The sequence below is a fragment of the Callithrix jacchus genome, chromosome 6, assembly GCF_049354715.1.
Source record: "Callithrix jacchus isolate 240 chromosome 6, calJac240_pri, whole genome shotgun sequence".
NCBI lineage: Eukaryota > Metazoa > Chordata > Mammalia > Primates > Cebidae > Callithrix > Callithrix jacchus.
Genome location: NC_133507.1, coordinates 96,065,520 through 96,084,628, shown reverse-complemented (window position 1 = coordinate 96,084,628; position 19,109 = coordinate 96,065,520). Strand labels below are relative to the sequence as shown.

General features: G+C 44.1%; 1 protein-coding gene across 1 annotated transcript in view; it reads right to left on the bottom strand.

The window, feature by feature from the left end:
* Positions 1–19,109, bottom strand: part of TMEM163 (transmembrane protein 163) — a 267,032-nt gene that overhangs the window by 92,464 nt on the left and 155,459 nt on the right. Inside the window, exons 3-4 of the mRNA XM_035305067.3 lie at positions 3,775–3,818; positions 2,306–2,397 (exon numbers count right to left, since the gene is read on the bottom strand). Of these exons, the coding sequence (XP_035160958.1) occupies positions 2,306–2,397; positions 3,775–3,818 (136 nt within the window). The remainder of the gene's footprint in view (positions 1–2,305; positions 2,398–3,774; positions 3,819–19,109) is intronic.

The following is a 19,109-nucleotide window of genomic DNA, read 5'->3' as shown; positions in this document are numbered from 1 at the left end:
TCCCCTCCCTGTGTCCATGTGTTCTCATTGTTCATCACCTGCCTATAAGTGAGAACATGTGGTATTTCATTTTCTGTTCTTGTGTCAGTTTGCTGAGAATGTTGTTCTCCAGTTTCATCCATGTCCCTACAAACGACACAAACTCATCATTTTTGATTGCTGTATAATATTCCATGGTGTATATGTGCCACATTTTCCCTGTCCAGTCTATCATTGATGTACATTTGGGTTGGTTCCAGGTCTTTGCTATTGTAAACAGTGCTGCAATGAACATTCGTGTGCATGTGTCCTTATAGTAGAACGATTTATAGTCCTTTGGATATATACCCAATAATGGGATTGCTGGGTCAAATGGAATTTCTATTTCTAGGTCCTTGAGGAATCGCCACACTGTCTTCCACAATGGTTGAACTAATTTACACTCCCACCAGAAGTGTAAAAGTGTTCCTATTTCTCCACATCCTCTCCAGCATCTGTTGTCTCCAGATTTTTTAATGATCGCCATTCTAACTGGCGTGAGATGGTATCTCAATGTGGGTTTGATTTGCATTTCTCTAATGACCAGTGATGATGAGCATTTTTTCATATGTTTGTTGGCCTCATGCACATCTTCTTTTCATATCCTTTGCCCATTTTGAATGGGCTTGTTTTTTTTGTTTTTTTTTTTTTTCTTGTAAATCTGTTTGAGTTCTCTGTAAATTCTGGATATCAGCCCTTTGTCAGATGGGTAAACTGCAAAAAGTTTTTCCCATTCTGTTGGTTGCCGATTCATCCTAATGACTGTTTCTTTTGCTGTGCAGAAGCTGTGGAGTTTGATTAGGTCCCATTTGTCTTAAAATAGACATGTAACACTTAAAAGAAGTTTTTGTACACTAACTAAAGCTAATAATAACATGAACTCAAATTCGCTCTCATTAGCCAGTCAGTTACGGTGTCACCTTTTAAAAGTTTTCCATCTGGCATATTCAATCTCAGATACGTTACTATCTGAATCTCTTTGCCTCAAAGAGCTACGGCAACACTTGTATGTTGGAATATGGCCTAACATCCCATTCAAGAGTACTCCCTTTTTTGAGACAAAGTCTCTCTGTTTCCCAACCTGGAGTGCAGTGGCATGCTCTCAGCCCTCTACAGCCTTCACCTCCAGTTCAAGCAATTATTCCACCTCAGCCTCCCAAGTAGGTGAACTACAGCCGTATCACACCATGCCCAGCTAATTTTTGTATTTTTAGAAAGAGATGGGGTTTCAACATGTTAGCCAGGCTGGTCTTGAACTCCTGGCTTCAAGTGATCCACCCGCCTCGGCCTCTCAAAGTGCTGGGATGACAGGTGTGAGCCACCATGCCCGGCCTCAAGAGTACTTTCCATCTGGGCATCACCACAAACCACAGCAAGGGGCATTTACTCATTAGTGTTCAACTCTCCAAAAGTTGCAGAGACAGGCAAACCTGTTGCCCTGATACCTACACATACATGATACACACATGCATAGACATACATACATATATATAACTACATGCACACATAGATATATTAGTGTATAGGTATATGCATAAAAATGTGTGTGTGTGTGTGTGTGTGTGTGTGTGTGTGTGTGTGTGTATTCATCGCAATCATCCTATGGAGGAGGAATGGTCATTTTCTTGCTTTTCCAGATGAGGGAATGAGGCACAGAGCAGTTACTTATTGCCTTCCATAACTACAGAGCTAGCAAATCTGACTATGGAAGCTGTGATCTTATTACCCTGGGGTTTACGAATGATATAAAGAGATGTAAGCTGGAAAAGACACATGTTTTAGAGTCACAAATGTAGGTCCTTCAAAGCCAAAATCTTCACCCATGGGTTGTGAAGACTGGGGCAAGCAACATCCCCTAATACAAACAGAATAATTGGAAGGCAAACAGAATAATTTAGAATGCCCTTAAGAGGTCTTTTGTAAATGACAGTGGAGAATTCATCTTAGTTAGAAGAAAAACAGCATAAAAATCCAAGAGAACAAAGATTCCAAAAGCAAAAAGCAAGAGGATGGATGGATGGATGGATGAACAGATAGATAGACCAACAAACAAATATTCTCAAAATCTGAGAACAGAGAAATGATAGAGGTACATCCTCTCTCTCTGATCATCCCAAGAGGACCCTATCACGTGGCTGACATTGCACTAGTCACTCTCAGAAGCAAGCTGGGGACCTTCTTCTCATCACCGAGACAAAAGCTGCAGGGCAAGCTGTGCTGAGGGCCTCATTCTGTGGCCTTCATCTCAACAGTTCTGCAGCCTGGAGAAAGACAAGAATCCACTTACATGTACTCCCTATGGGCAGAGTGCACAGCGGCCGCATTGCTGTAACGCCACAGGACAATCGCCGATGACAGGACATCAAGGATGGCATCAAACTAGGAGAAGGAGACATGGCATTAGTGGTTTTCCAGAGTTAATAGCACACAACTGTGAAGACACAGGGCAACTGTGCTGTGACTCAGAATATCTTCATGAGTGAGCTCTGAGCAAAGAGGCCTCCCATCATGACAATGCAGCCATTCACCACCCTCATGCCTGGGGAGTCTAGAACCCAGGACACCCAGCGTGCCATGTAGGGGCCTCTGCTCCCAGGGCCCCTGGCTCCCAGTACTCTGGAGATGTAGGGCAGGAGATGGGGGAGTTCACTGTTCTAAAACACATGGAATTGGCTTCCCCGTGACAGTCAAGATACTTGCAGTAGTTTCCCGCACATCCCAGATAAGAGATTCGGGTGAGAATTCTGTTTTCAACTCTCAATGGAACTATTCAACCTGGGGTCCAGGAGTGAGGGTGCAGGTCACCAGGACCTGGGATAAGTCTGCCAACACTTTGAAGTTGCATAGAAAATTCAGTGCTTTTGTTTCAATGAGAGAGCGTGCATGCACAAGCAAGCCAGAGAGAAAGAGAAAAATGTACGTGTGTGTTTGTGTGTTTCTGGGTATGCGTATGCACATGTGTGTGTGTGTACATGTGTGTATATGTGGTATGTCTGGGTGTGTGTGTGGTGGTGTATCTTTTTCTAGATGGTCCACATCTTTCCTAAGATTCTGGGAAGAATCTGCAATGCCCCTATAATATCAAGTTCTCACAACAAAGGGCAGAAGTGGGTTTGGGAACAGGCATACCTACCCTTGGGTAGAGGAGACCCTAGAGCTACACAGTGCAGGTGTTGAGGGGAGCTCTTTTCAGGTCACTGCACCACACACTTCTCAGCTGGAAAATCACAAGCACTAGCATCCTCTCCAAGGGGCCTGGGGAAACTTCACTCAATTTCTCAACAGACCTAGCCAGTGAAGCAGAGACCCTCTTTCCCCAACTAGCTTCCATCAGGAAGCCAGCTGGGAAGCCAGGTTACCCCTAGCTGGCTACAGACTGACTCATCCTAGCACAAGTAGCCCCGATCTTCACTCACAACACCTCTGCCTACACCAGCAAATGTTTCATTCCAGTGCGTGCCAGGTCCACATACAACCTGGAAGGCAAAAAAGGGCTAAAATGCCCAAAATATCCTCTCACCCAACCATGTTGCGGGAAATGTGGTCCCCCCAATCTGTGCTTGAAAATTATACAGTCTTATTGCAGTTTAATTCTGTTAAAATTCCATTTTTGTAATAGAAGTGGTTTCCATAAAATATATTTCTAATCCTAAGCTCTCACACACTAACCACCCTCATTTAAGGGCTCAGAGTGAGATTTATGAGCTTATGAAAAAAACGTGCAAACTTCATGAAAGTACATTTCAGGTTACTTACTGCAAACCCAAAAGCAGAGGCGCTGTACCTCATAACGGAGACAGCTAAAAAGAAAGAAAATATTATTCAGAATATTTTAAAACCTCTCTCATTTTTTAGTATATTCATATATTACATGGACTTTAAAACATCAGTGCGGAAGTTCCAAGAGAATAAAACTAAAAATTAACTGTACTTGCAAAATCTAAGAATTTTTAAAAATGAAGAGTGAATTGAGAAGACTGCCAGACTCCACCTGTGAGGACTTCCCCTCCCAGTGTTCTGAAGCACCTGAGGGTCAATTTCCCAATAAAATTGTTTAAACAGCTGTCAATCAAATGACTTCCGATACTTTGAGAATTTAGCAACTGGGAACTATATCAAACTTTCAAAGTAAAACTCCAACTGTTACTTTTGAAGTTTTACTCCAAACTGTTCTCATAATAAGGTGGAGTGTCTAAGGCATACATCACTGCTAAGATACATGAAAAAAATCTGTGTGGCACCGGAGTTTAAAATCCAGTGTAGACACCAGTAACGGTTGTTTAGAAAACAGTGACAAATGATCTCAAACAACAGATGATGTCTACAAATCTCAATCCCACAATTATAATTACAACACATTTTGATCCTTTTTTTTTTTTTCTTTTTGAGACAGAGTCTTGCTCTGTCACCCAGGCTGGAGTGCAGTGGTGCAATCTCAGCTCACTGCAACCTCCGCCTCCTGGGTTCAAGTAATTCTTGTGCCTCAGCCTCCCGAGTAGCTGGGACTACAGGCACCCTCCACCACACCCCAATAATTTTTATATTTTTAGTAGAGACAGGGTTTTGCCATGTTGGCCAGGCTAGTTTTGAACTCCTGACCTCAGGTGATTCACCAGCCTAGGTCTCCCAAAGTGCTGGGATTACAGGCGGGAGCCCCCACATGCCCAGCCTTGATTCATATTTTTAAATTGGAGAATGTCAATTGGGTAGCACTTTTGCCTAATTCTATTTTGTGCTAAAGCAATGACAGTTTCAAAGACTTCTCAGTTTGACATAACAAAGGCAGATCTCCAGAAGAAAGCCATATTTAACAAGCACACATGCACCTCCAACCAAGACTAAAGCCCTACCCTAAGGGTCAGCAAAGCTGGCAGCAGCTTGTTCCCAGGCCCACGTGCTGCAAGTGGTCACTGGCGCAGGAGAAGAGGCATGGGTGGGAGGCACAAAAGCCAACGCCTACACAGACTTTCATCAGCTCATCAAATGTCCTTTCTCTAGGACCTGTTCCCTGTCCTCTCCACAAGGTCCAGGGACAGTCCCTGGACAACTGGGTTGTACCTTGTGCCCTCCAGCTGTAAGGAGGGCACCTGATCCACTGTGGACCAAACAGAGTTCATTTTCTGTCATTTAGGACTTGAGACTGAGAGTGTCTAGTCGGTCAATCTATGTGGTTAGAATAGCACCTGGTAAACAGTGGAGTGGCCATCGGCCATCATTACCTATAAAGACTGAGGAAGGTAAGCGTGGGAAAGCCACAGCACTGTGGGGAGAGAACCACTGGCATCTGAGCATTTCCAGACCCTTCCTGAAACTCAGCCACATTCAGGTCCTCAAACTGTGTGAGGCAGAATACAACCCATTAAATCCCTAACCACCTTTGTTTTTGACACGAGCTGCTCCAGGAGTCCCTGCTATTACTCTTACTGGCTCAGGGAGAGGGGCAGAGCAGCCGTGCATGGTGACTGGCTGGAGCTTTCATGGGACACACAGGTGCAGTGCTGTAAAGGGACACGAGCCCTTCCTGGAGAACATCCACTCACCAGCCAGGCTGACAAGTGCAAAAAAGGCAGCTGATCCCTAGCAGGACCGCTGCAAGCACTCAGGCGGCCTACAAAACACAGCCTGGTTCTCAGTATGCGCTCCACAACTGTTAACTAAGCGTAACAAAGTTACACAGAAATAAGTCAAGGAGGATATCCTTTTTTTTCCCTCTACAACCTGTTTTAGAATATCTTAGCTGTGCGCTTTTTGTGGGTTGCTTCTTTATCAGCAGTGGAAACCTTTTAATTCCAACTAACATCTTGCACAGATGCTCCAGATCTATAACAGATAAAAGAATAGCCGGGAGCAGTGGCTCGCTCCCGTAATCCCAGAACTTTGGGAGGCTGAGGCGGGTGGATCATGAGGTCAGAAGTTTGAGACCATCCTGGCCAACATGGTGAAACCCCGTCTCTACTAAAAATTTAAAAAATTAGGCGGGTGTAGTGGCACGCACCTGTGGTCCCAGCTACTCAGGAGGCTGAGGCAGGAGAATCGCTTGAACCCAAGGGGTGGAGGTTGCAGTGAGCCCAGATCGCACCACGGCACTCCAGCCTGCTGACAGAGCGAGACTCAGTCTCAAAAAAAAAAAAAAGCTGGCTACCGGCTGCCAGCCTGTCTCCACCTGCGCTCCTGGGCCTAAGCACCCTGGGAAAGACATAGCTAGAAAAGCGCTTCTCCCCACTCACTATCCCAGAAGAGTACCTGCCTCGCAAGCAGTGAACCATGGCTTCAAAACAGATCTCAAGTGGACACTCACACGATTCTATTGAGAAACACAAGAAATCTTGTCTTAGGAATCTGGAATCAAACAAAAGAGACGGCCACTGAATGGTGGGTGGGGTGTCTCCAACGCAATTTGAGTGCTGTGCCCCTGATTTCCAACACCCTCAAAATTATCCAGGAAAGACCCGCTTGTGAGAGTAAAGCCTGTCCAGAGAATGGATAACCTAGAGCACAAGTGGGATAATAATACTCTCTATCCCGCCTGCACCAAGGAAAAACGTGAGCGAGACAGCTCCACGTTAACCCAGAGGCCTTAACAGAGATGTATCATTTACTTATAAATTGGCTCCATCTAATTTCCTTGATGAGATGGAAAGGGAGAAATGCCAAAAATTGCATAGGGAACTGAGACTACTCTGAAGGGCCCTCCACACAGCCTGAGCTCTCGCAGCTTCCTTTGTGGCCAACTCCCCAGCTCTTGCTACTAAATAACAGCAAATAGTCATTAGCACAGGATCCCAGTGAAGGAGTTCACATGGCCTTTCAGGAATTTCTGGAGTGTCAAGTAATAACTTCATCTTATTTGTCTCATAACTCACCGTGACACATCCCCGTTTTGAGATAAGAACAAACTCAGTGGAGGGTCAGAATGGTTTACACAGCCCCCTCCCCACCACCTCAACTTCCATGGGGTTTTCACCAGGACTTCCATCAGTTTATCAACTGTCCCTTTTCTAGGACCTGCTCCCTGTCCTCTCCACAAGGTCCAAGGACAATCCCTGGACAACTGGGTTGTGCCTTATGCCCTCCAGCTATAAGTAGGGCACCTGATCTCCAAGCTGACATCTTAGGGAAGTTGGAAACTTCCCTAAGAATGACATCAGCTGGAAACTTCCCTCATGCTAAGAATGACATCAGCTTGGAGAACAGGAGGCCTGGACCAGGATGATCATAAGGGGAAGATTATGTGGTAGAGCCCTCTGGAGCGCCACACACATGTGGCTGAGTGTAGTAGAAAGCCACCACAGGGCCAACAATGTCCACGTTGCCTTCAAGGCAGGTGTTTATTCAACAGTGGGCAAGAGACAAGGGCCCTTCTGACCTCCAGCAATTACATTGCAAACTGACAACACATCCACAGAGATATGGGCAACCAGGCCACCGTGAGGCGGAGTTCTTTGAAGGCTGTTCTTGGCCTCATGTAGTCAGAGTACAAATACATTGCCATCTGATTAGGCAGCAGTTACACATTCGAAAGACGCATGCTTAGGATGCAACTGGCCTCCTATCTCTTTCTCTGTGTCTTTTTATTTATTTAAGACACAAAGTCCCTAAAATGTTCATGGGTAAAATGAAGATGCATCATTTGGAGCCAGCTCAGCACACAGTCCCCATCCTATAAGAGCATCTTGATTCTCCTCTGGGGAATGGCACCTATCCTGCCCTCGGACTAAGTGATTTCAATAGGATGATGCTATTCCCATGTCAGTATATCCCATTAACTTGTCCGATGTCCAAAGCTAGTGATTCAAACATGGCAGAACTCAATCTGAGCCCCTGAGAACCTTTTCCAAGTTTTTTGCTGAAAATATTTGAAAGGGGATGTCCCCAGAGGAGATTTTAGAGAGAGGAGGATGAACACAGGAGCTACACAAAGTGATTTTGATGTAAGTGGAAGGAGACTGCCTGAGAATGAAGCCAATACACGAAGAAAGTAGGTACAAAGGAAACACAGATCAGATGACAGACTGAACCTCTTAAATCAGTCCTGCCTGACCTATACCTCTACTCCTCAAATACATTAGCCAATAATTTCCTTTGATTTGCTTAAGCCAGTTTGAGTTGAGTTTCTATCACTTGCAGCCACATGAGTCTTAACCAAGATATGTTGACCCAGTAATCCCATGCCCAAGAATTTATTTCAATGTGTAATAAATGGAAAAACACTTTAAGCACAAAAGGTTCATAATAGGTTCATGTGATTTACAACAGCAAAACATTAGCTGTAACTAAATGTTCCATAGTAGGGTGATGATTGAGGTATGGATTTATTCTCAAAGAATAGGCTTTAGTGACCTATTTTAAAGCCTTTGCAGAGAGTACTGTTGCTGGCCTATAGTGGTGGCTCATACCTATAATCCCAGCACTTTGAGAGGCCAAGGCAGGAGGATCACTTGAGGCCAGGAGTTTGAGACAGACTGGGCAATATAGTGAGACCTCATCTCTACAAAAAATTTTGAAATTAGCTGAGTGTGGTGGCAGACACCTGTAGTCCCCAGCTACGCAGGAGGCTGAGGTGGAGGACTGCTTGAGACTAGGAGGTAGAGGCTGCAATGAGCCAAGATCATGCCACTGCAAGTCAGCCTGGGCAGTTGTCGGAGATCTTGTCTCAAACCAATTTTTAAAAAAGTACTACGGCTTCATGTTTATATTAGCATATTAGAAAAAACAATGACATTGATAATAAACAGATAGGTGGTATGTGGGGTGCTGCATTGGGTGCCACAGGAAAGGATGGATCTGGGATGGGGGGTTCTAGTCAGCACAGGTGCAAACTGAATGGGAAGATCAGAAGAGGCTTCATTGACGGGGACATTTAAGCAAAGAGTTGAAGGAGATGGAGTGAGCCATGCTGTAACCTGGGAAGGAACCTTCCAGAGAAGGAGAAGAGTCAGTAAATGCTCTGAGGTGGGACAGTTGGCATGTCTGAGGCCACTTTGGCTAAAGCCAAAGGAGGCAGGAGGAGAGTTACAAGAGATAATTTGGGCAAGATACAAGGTGAAGTATGCGCTACAACAACTAGCCTTCCAGGTTGCATTGAAAACAACCAGAAAAGAATTCCCTCAAATGCTCAAATGGTAACAGTGGTTAGTCTCCGAAGGGGGACAATATTTGAATGGGTTTCTTTGCCTTCTCCTGTGAACCCAGAAGTATCTAAGAGCTCAATCAATTTAGAAAGTTTATTTTACCAATGCCCGTGACATAGCCTCAGGAGGTCCTGACCACATGTGCCCAAGGTGATCTGGGCACAGCTTAGTTTTATACATTTTCAGGAGACATGAAACATTGATCAATATGTGTAAAATATACAGTGGTTCTGTGCAGAAAGTTAAGACAACTTGAGGTAGGGAGGGGGCTTCCAGGTGACAGGTAGATAAGGGACACATGGTTGTATGTTTTTAAGTCTCTGATTAGCCTTTCATGGAATACACAATTTCTATGTGGGGTGCGGGGGTGGTGGTAGAGGAGCAGTCACATAGCCTTTGCCCGGCTTGGTGAAACAATAGGGCAGCGGAAGCAATTGGTTATGCATCTGTCTCAGGTGAGCAGAGAGAGGACTTGAGGTTTGTCTTTTGTCCGCAAAGAATTTCCTTGTGGGCAAATTGTGAGGGAGGTACATAGCTTCTCTATCTTTGTAGCTATCTTATTTAGGAATAAAATGGGAGGCCAGTTTGCCAGACTCAGTCCCCAGCTTGACTCTTCCCTTTAGATTAGTGATTTGGGGGTCCTGAGATTTATTTTCTACATTTTCTACAACCATCATATGTAGTCATTCAAATCAGAAAAATAAATCTGGGGAAAGGATATCCAACTCACAAAATATCACCAAAGGTCTAAAATGGAATAAGAGAAACCAGATCTGTGACACACATCTGGGGCTAGGCTGTACTGTGAGTTCACGAATGCTCTAACAGGGAGGCACATGACCATATGTGTCTTTATTACATCTTAGTTTCTAAATCCATCTTTCTAGGTCAAATCACCTATACGAGTGGTTTATTAATGGCCCAAAAAGTTCCGGAAGTGCAGTTGCAAGCCAAGAAAGCCAATGTGTGGAACAGAAGCAGAATGTCACTCCCAGTCTGAGGGACCTCCTCCCCGCCAGGAAGCTGCGTGTCACACACACACTACTTTCATTTATGTGTCAAACGGGTAATAACAGCTACTCTCCCAGAGGCACACACACAACAGAAGTCTTAAATAAATATTTATACAAGTCTGGTTGAAAGACCAGCCCTTCTTTAAGTCACACACCAGGCCAGAAAGCATATCAGCTGGAAATTCAAATTCAAATAGAAAGACAGCTGGAAAATGGACAGGACCCAGGCAACCCATTGTTAGGGCAAAGCTAAATGTAAATCCACTTGAATCAGCAGCAGGCTTTGAGGGTGCGTTCTGGACAGTAGAGACAAAACACCTCGGAAATGCACAAAGAGGTAAGGGTGCCAGCAAGGCAACAGAGGATCAACGCAGACAGCCCCCCAACAACCTTAAACAAAGAATGCCATTTCAGTCGCTGGCTAGATGGCAGCAAAAATGAGGACCCATCTGTCACTCTCTCCAAAGTCAGGCAATAATTATCTTGAGCCTTAGCACTCTTTAGCAATGCCCCCAGGCCCCATAACACCTCCAAGTTGCTAAATTATGTGACTGTAAATTTTGTTAATAAATCAATCCTACTTTAATGGGACAGCCCCCATTATACAGAGGCCTGGCAACAACCTCACCTCCAGCCATGTAATTAACCCAAATGGAGAACCATCTTTCCATCATCCACCATAAATACAAACACACATACATAAATGTGGACCTCTCTTAGTTCCACCTCTTCTGCTGCCTAACAAAACAACACAACAACGAAAACACCAATCTGGATCTTTGGATTATCTCAAAACACTGAAATCTGCCCACCCTGGGCTGTCCCAGTGGTGCCAACACTGTGTTTGGATGAGGCATGCGATCTGGAGTAACCACTGCTCCTGCAGCATCACGGCCAGCCTGCCTCACTCACCTTTTCCACCTGCCTGGCCCCTGTGGTGTCTAGTTGACCCTGTAAGTCTTAAGTATGGGACCTCACATGTAGGACATGAGCAACCTGCCATGTCCAGCAATGTCTAGCAAAGTGCCTGCCAAATATTCACTGTGCTACATGAACTGTGGCTTCCAATGATTTCTACTGTCAGGTCTGGCTCTCAGCAAATGACAAAAAGCTGTACCATGGCCAGGTTCTCGAAGTCAAAACTGTTAGAAACGTGCGCTTTGAATGAAGAGACCCCCCCACACACACACACACAGGCTTTGTGTGAGCAACATGGCTGTGTATTTACCGGGGTGCAGGTGGGCTAGGGTTGAAAAGGGTGTTAGCAAAGGGCAGTGGGATAGGAGTTGGTTTTATACGCTTGTGGTGGGCAGTGGAAAGTTACAGAGTAAGATCAGTTACAGTGATGGGGGTAGGAGCAAGGCGTATACATTACCATAAGTTCAGTTACAGTGGTGGGTGGGGTAAGAGTAGGTAAGATGGCAGGGTGGGGTGAGGGGTATTCACATGATCATAATAACAGTTAAGATGGCAGGGTGAGGTGAGGGGCTTGTCCAGGGAAGCTCCACTGGGCTGGGCAATTACAATGGTGAACGCAGGCAGGGGGTAGGAGATGATCAGCTGAGGCAAGCAGGACTTCAGACTTTCAGGCTCCAGGCTTGCATATGGAGACCTGACAAAAATCATTCTTTGAGAGCTCTTTGATTTTTACAGACAACCCTGAGAACCATTATTAGCCTTAGGCAGGGTGTGGGCACTGCCCTCCTACCCTCCAGGGCTCTGCCTGTCTGTGGAGCAAGTGTTTGTCTCAGGCAGACCCTTGCCAAGGCCTCAGGGATGATCATGGGCCTTTCTCACATGACCAAGAGGTGGCTACATACAAAAAGGAACTATACAACCCGTCCCCTAATCCCATGCCCACAATAACCCGTATAACCCACAAGAATAGGCTTGAAGAGGTTAGAAAATACTGCCCTGGAGCTGCGGCTATGGGGGTAGGGAATGCCATTTGCTAGCGTTCTGGGCCACTTTGCAATGAAAGGACACTTGCAGTCCAACTTCTAATAGGAAGCAGCCACTGTCATTCATTCACTCCATGCCCCTACCCCTACACAGCCATCCTCAACGTGCAGCCCAGGTACTTGTACACATCACCCTCCATGGAAAAGCCAAGGTCCTTAGGATGGATGAGACAGGCTCTGTCCTCCAGCTTCCTCTTCTGCAGGCCACACCTGCTCACTCCACTCCACTCACATGGACTTCCCCAGTGACCTCCCCACAGCCAGGCCATGGCTCTTCATTCTACCAGGAACAAACTTACTCCAGGGATCTGCCTGGCCTGCTCCCTCTCCTCCTTCAGGTTAGGGCTGTCCTGCTTACTGCATTTAATAATGAAACTTGCCCTGGCTCCCAATCTGAGCTCCCTGTCACCCACCTCTACATTTTCTTTATCTGAAGTACATCTCATCTACCACAGTATCTTATGTACATATTTATGTTTCATCTGCCTCACCCTACCCCCACTTATTAGAATATAACCACCACAAAGGCACAAGCTTTGAATATCTGTCCCCTGATGTATCCCTAATGCCAAGATCAGTGCCTGAACACACAGAAAATGTTCAGATGGATTCATTAACACCTTCCCCTTAGCTCCAGCATGCAGTGAACAGAGCCTTCAAGGAGACGGCAGACAGGACCAAGGGCTCAAAACACCGGGAGGCCCAGCCGCATTACCCGCAAGCCTTTTCCGAGCAAACGAAGCCACAGCCAGCACTTTCTGGGGCATAATGGAGAAACCGGCCTCTAAATGGACCACTCTTAGGGAGAACTTGAAGTATCTGTAAATGTCAAAGATCTAGGACTAAGGAAAGAGAAAGAATAACCCTGAAAGCCAAGAGCCAACACAGAATAGTACAACAGGAAAAAAAATCCAAACAAAAACAACCCAAGGAAAGTCCCTAGCATGGACCAGGGCACCCTCGTTCCCCCTACCACACACCACCAGATTAGCTCTGCTCCAGTTAGCATAACATGAAATGCACATGACCCCCATTCTAGAGCAGGGATTGGCATTCCTGGGACATGGGCAGGACACCTGCCACTCAACAGGGACAGACCTGGGTTTCAAGAAGTTCTAAGAGGTCTCACCCACAGGAGTCAGCAGCTGAGAGACAGAGACAAGTCCCCAGCTTTTAATGGCAAACTTCCTCACCACAGCACACTTTGACTTTGCCGCTTCTTCAGTCTAGAAATCAAGGGGAGGAGGAAGAGCCCCTGAAGCCAAGTTACCCAACTTTGATGAGCATTTATGGGCCATCTCCAGTGGAGTACACAGCCCCTCAACTTGTTAGCACTTTTGTTCCACAGACCTCACTCGCCAGAGCCAACAGTAGCAGCAAGGTTCTTGCTGAACATCCCTCGTGCTTTCCTAACACTTGCTCTCATGGGTAAGTTTACACCCCCTTGTGCCAGGGTTGCCCACAGTGCCAGCGCAGCTATCAAGTGAGCCTGTGGGAAGCAGGCCTGGCCAGGCATCTTCAGACCACTCTCAACACGTGTCCTGCAATCCACACTGCCAGACTAACATGAGTAGCCATGCTCACCAATCAACAAGTGCTTATTGAGCGCCTACTATGTGTCAAACACCATTCTGCTGAGCTGGGGATACAGCAGTTACTTGCCCAACAATTTGATAAAATATACTTTTTAAAGCCCTAAATTTCCCCCAATCACAAAATGCAGCTCCTATAGCCCAGTAAGTAAAGCATTCATTAAATAAACAGATAGACACACAATTTCTAGAACAAAGCATTCACGTTTTGTCTTCTTTCGCCATCTATGTTAAATACCTGTGTGGTTGCTGGGATTCTGAAGCTCATTTCTAGGTAAACTGTTATTTTCAGTACATTCTTTCTTACTTGGCTTGGTGTCTCTTTTTGAGCCCCAAAGCTCCCTGCCCCTAACTGCCTTTCTTCTGTAACACACAGAAATGATCCTTGCCTTCTCCCTGCAGCATATTAAAAGACTGAAGTCAAGGTAGATCACATTTGTCTCTATACTCAGGGCCTATATGGGCTCAAGAACAAGCGCATTGTCTGTGCTCAAAAAATCCTTGTTAAACTGAATAAGACTTGACAAATCTCTAACCCCCAATTCTAATTTCTGGTTTTTATTTAATGTGTCACAGTTAATTCAGACCAGAACCAAAAGCTAACGCATGGGCAAGGAGAGCTAGCACAGGCATGGATATTGTCACCCAAGGTCATCCTTGCATCCTTGGCAGGCCACTAAGATGGCCCTTGGTCTGCCACTGCTGATTCCAAACGCGTTGAACCTCTTTAATTTGAAAAGTAGCTTAGGAAACATTTTAAAAAATGGAACATATTGTGATGAAGAAAAATACACTGAATAAGGGTCCAGATATTTGACTTAAAAAAACTATGGTGAACAAACATTAACTCATTTGAGCTGAATCAAAGCCATGAGAAGACTGACATTACCACTCAGAGAATGAAAGTTAAAACTGATGGAATACAACCCTTTTGTCCCCTCTCTCCTTACCACCCCAAGTCATAAAACCCAAAGCAAAAAGAAACATGAAAAACTAGAAAAATAAAATGATCAAAGATACCAGAAAGTGGCCAAACCCCAATAACCTAAGTTATAAAAAATATCTACCACATACATTACAATTTAGACAATACAAGGAGAAGATGCTGAGAGCTGATAACATAGCTCAATCAAGTCTTGGCCAGAGTTTGGACTTTTCCATAATTAGATCACACAGTCATCAGTAGCCCAAACGATTGTCTCTTATATGCAATGACAAGCTTGGAGCTGAGCTCCAGCATGGACCCCTTCCCTACAATCTACACACTAGAGGGCAAGGACATGAACCAAATGAGTGCTTGCTCAGACAGACACTGATACAAGAATCAGACACCATCATTTCACCAACAAGGGGAGCCAAGGCTCCCTGCTAGCCAGGTAGTCTTCTCTTACATTCAAGGCAGAAAGATGTTCCCCAAGGTAGACCACTGAGATCAGGTGCCCTAAGAAAAAGAACTCAAATTAAAGCTGCTTGCTGCTCGCTTCATGCAAAGTTCTCCACAAAGTCACAATTATTAGAGCACTGAGGCAGTAGCAAACTGGCAGGCAGAACAGGGGAACTAGAAAGAATTAACAAGTGAATTCAGCAAGGCCACCACACATTAAGTAATACACAAATTCCAGTTATTTCTAGCCACAAACAGGAAATAAGTAATACACAAATTCCAGCTATTCTAGCCACAAACAGGAAGGAAATGTAATTTTTAGAAGGCTCTATTCAAAATAGCAAAAATATTAAACACCTAGGAAAAAAACTAATGAAACTAAAATACGCAAGACTTCTACCTAGAAAAACAATGAAATATTATTAGGAGAAATGAAAGACAATTATTAAATATATGAAGGGTCATACCATGTTTGTGGATCGGAAGCCTCAATATGGCCAATCAAATTCCTAGCAGGTAGTGAAAGAATTGATGAGATGAAGCCAAAGTTTATGTGGAAAGTGAAAAGGATAAAAAATAGCCAGTTGTGGTGGCTCATGCCTGTAATACCAGCACTTTGGGAGGCCAAGGTGGGTGGATCACCTGAAGTCAGGAGTTTGAGACCAGCCTGATCAACATGGCAAAACCCCATCTCTACTAAAAACAAACAAACAAAATACAAAATACATCTCTACTAAAAAGACAAAATACAAAAATATTAGCCAGGCATGGTGGCAGACACACCTCTAGTCCCAGGTACTCAGGAGGCTGAGGCAAGAGAATCACTTGAAACCAGGAGGTGGAGGTTGCAGTGAGCCAAGATCTCACCACTGCACTCCAGCCTGGGCAACAGAGCAGGACTCCATCTCAAAGAAAAAAAAAAATGAAAAGAAAAAGAATAGCTTGGAGATGTTTATCAAAATGTAAGATACACATTATTTGAACCCAGTAAGTTCTACTTTAAGAAACATTCTAAGAAAAAAATATATATATTCTACTTTTATACTGACACAAATGCAGAAAGAATACATACTAGAGGGTTTATTACAGATGTATAACAAAATATTAACCACTTAGGCATGCATTAATAAGAGTCATTTAATAAATTATCACACATGCATACCATATGATATCATTAAGCTCTTGACAAAGATAGATGTGTAATGTTACAAAATGTAGTGAGAGAATAAAGCAAGGTAATTAATAGAATATCAAAGCTTGTGTGTGTGTGTGTGTGTGTACAGAAATACATTTTTATATATGCAGATAAAATTTCAGAGAAGCTACACAAGAAATTCCAGATGATTACCTCAGTAGAAGGGCACTGGGAGTGCAAGGTTGAAAGGTATCTCTCATTCCACCGTATATCCCTCTGTACGCTTGGGTTTTCTTACTCTGTGTATGTAGAATATGCGCAGGTATTTCCGAGGGGGGAGACAGTTCATTGTCCACAACCAAAGAAAGCAGCCAAACCATTTTCCACAGTCACTGAGAATCAGTAATTATGCAGTTCCTTGCCGTCACTGACTTAAACAGGATTTAGCCAAAAAGAGCCTGTGCAGCAAGAGATTTAAGCTATGATATTTTAAACTACCTAGGTCTTCTCACCACTTATGCAGTTACAAAGAAAATAGATCCTGATTTGTCAATATTCACAATATAAAATTAAAATAAAGATGGACTGGGCGTGGTGTCTCACACCTATAATTCCAACACTTTGGGAGGCCGAGGTGGGAGGATCACCTGAGGTCAGGAGTTCGAGACCAGCCTGACCAACATGATGAAACCTGTCTCTACTAAAAACACAAAATTAGCCAGCTGTGGTGACGCATGCCTGTAATCTCAGCTACTCAGGAGGCTGAGGCAGGAGAATTACTTGAACCTGGGAGGCTGAGGTTGCAGTGAGCCAAGATAGCACACTGTATCCAGCCTGGGCAACAGAGTGACACTCTGTCTCCAAAAAATAAATAAATAAATAAAATAAAGGAAAGAAATCTTAGGTCTGGCTTCTGAACAAGGGCATTAGCTATCCAGGAGCCCTCTGAGCATTCTAAAGTAAGGAGAGTACGACCACAAAGACATCCTCAGATCCATCGACCAATCAACACAACTTCAGAGGAGAAGTCTGGGGAATCTGTCACAAGAACAAACATGAAAGACCACTCTCAAAAGTGAGATTCAGACAGTCCATGAAATCACTATGTCAAAGACCTGCAGTGACACTGGTTACCAGTTACAAATAGCCTGGACTGAGCTCTGATAGGATTTTATAGATGGAGAGCTGTGTTTTTGACATTTTACATGAACCAGAACAATTTCCCAGTGATATTGAGCTATAAATCAAAAATGAATCAGTGTTGATGCTCCAGAAGAAACTGAAAAGAAGGAGTCACAGTTTTTCTTGCTCCAGTGACAGTAATTCTTCCCTGATAGCAGCAGCTTTACTTCTACTCAGTGCTAATAAATAACTCATAACCAGGTATCAGGGCAGTGATCTGAACACGGCTGTGGTTGGACCACCACCCTAAGGGTTTTTCAAAGTTAAGTTCCTTAGACCCTGGAGGTTTAAGCCTTAAGGGACCACAGTGGGCCTCTCATCCCATCCCCACATCATTTCAATCAGAGCGACTTCCTTATAATCTCCATTAGGAATGAGAGTTCTGTCAAAGATTTACCTGCAAAGATTTAGCCAAAATAACACTCAGAAAATACTTATGAATGAAGCCCCCGCCCCGCCCACCCACATTCATAATGGGGATGGTCCTTATACCATCGTTGTAGTTAGGACCAGAATTCTAGCCAAAGGCACATCCCCAATCCCTGGCCCAAATCAAGCCTCTAATATAATTATGGCCCATCAGGAAAATAAGGTCGTATTCTGTTTCAATACTCAGAGATGGTTCTCAGAGACATTCATCAACTACCGCCAACCAACACTCAACTTCACAGAAACCATGTAATCTTTTCCTGGGATCCATATACAGCAGTTGCCCTTTGTCCATGATTCTGCTGTCTATAGTTTGTTACTCACAGTTGACTATAGTATGAAAATATTAAATAGAAAATTCAAGAAATAAGTGATTCATAAGTTTTAAATTGCAAGTTGTTCTGAGTAGTGTGATAAATCTCACATTATCCTACTCCATTATTCCGTGGACATAAATTACCCCTTTGTCCAACAAATCCATACCATAGACACTCCTTGCCCATTGCTCACTTATAAGCCCTCTGGGTAATCAGATCAACCATCATGGTATCTCAGTGCTTGTGTTCAAGGAACCTTTAATTTACTTCATAATGGTTCCAAAGACAAGAGTAGTTGATGCTGGCAATCCAGACATGTCAAAGATATACTATAAAGTGCTTTCTTTAAGTGAAAAGGTGAAAGTTGTTAATAAAGAAAAAAATCCTCAGCTGATGTTGCTAAGATCCATGTCTCCCTGTGGAGTTGTGAAGAAGGAAAAAAATCCGTGTTAGTTTTGTTGTTGCACCTTAAAATGCAAAAGTGCCACAGTACATGATAAGTACTTAGTTAAGATGGAAAAGGCATTAATTTGTGGGTGCAAGACAGGAACAGAAATGCATTCCATTAGATGACAATCAGGCTCAGCACTATCCAAGCTTACAGGCATCCACCGGGGGCCTTGGAACCTATCCCCCACAGATAAGGGGGATATACTACATATACATATACAACATAGTCATTTTTGCTCATTCTGCCCTCCTCACTTCTTCTAATAAAGGAGATCCTCTTTTTTCTAAGGAGGAGATATTCCTTTTTGGTGGAGCCGTTGACAGTGATATGATCCTGTCCTGTGTCAGAGGAAAGCAAGTGACCAGACTGCAGGGTGTGCCATTCCCCAGACATAGTGATAGGACAATCAGAATCCTTTTTCAGAGAGTGAGATGAATGGCAGGATAGAAAAGGTCTTCCTCCCTGATACTATAAGGGCTAGGACCCTTTAGGGTCA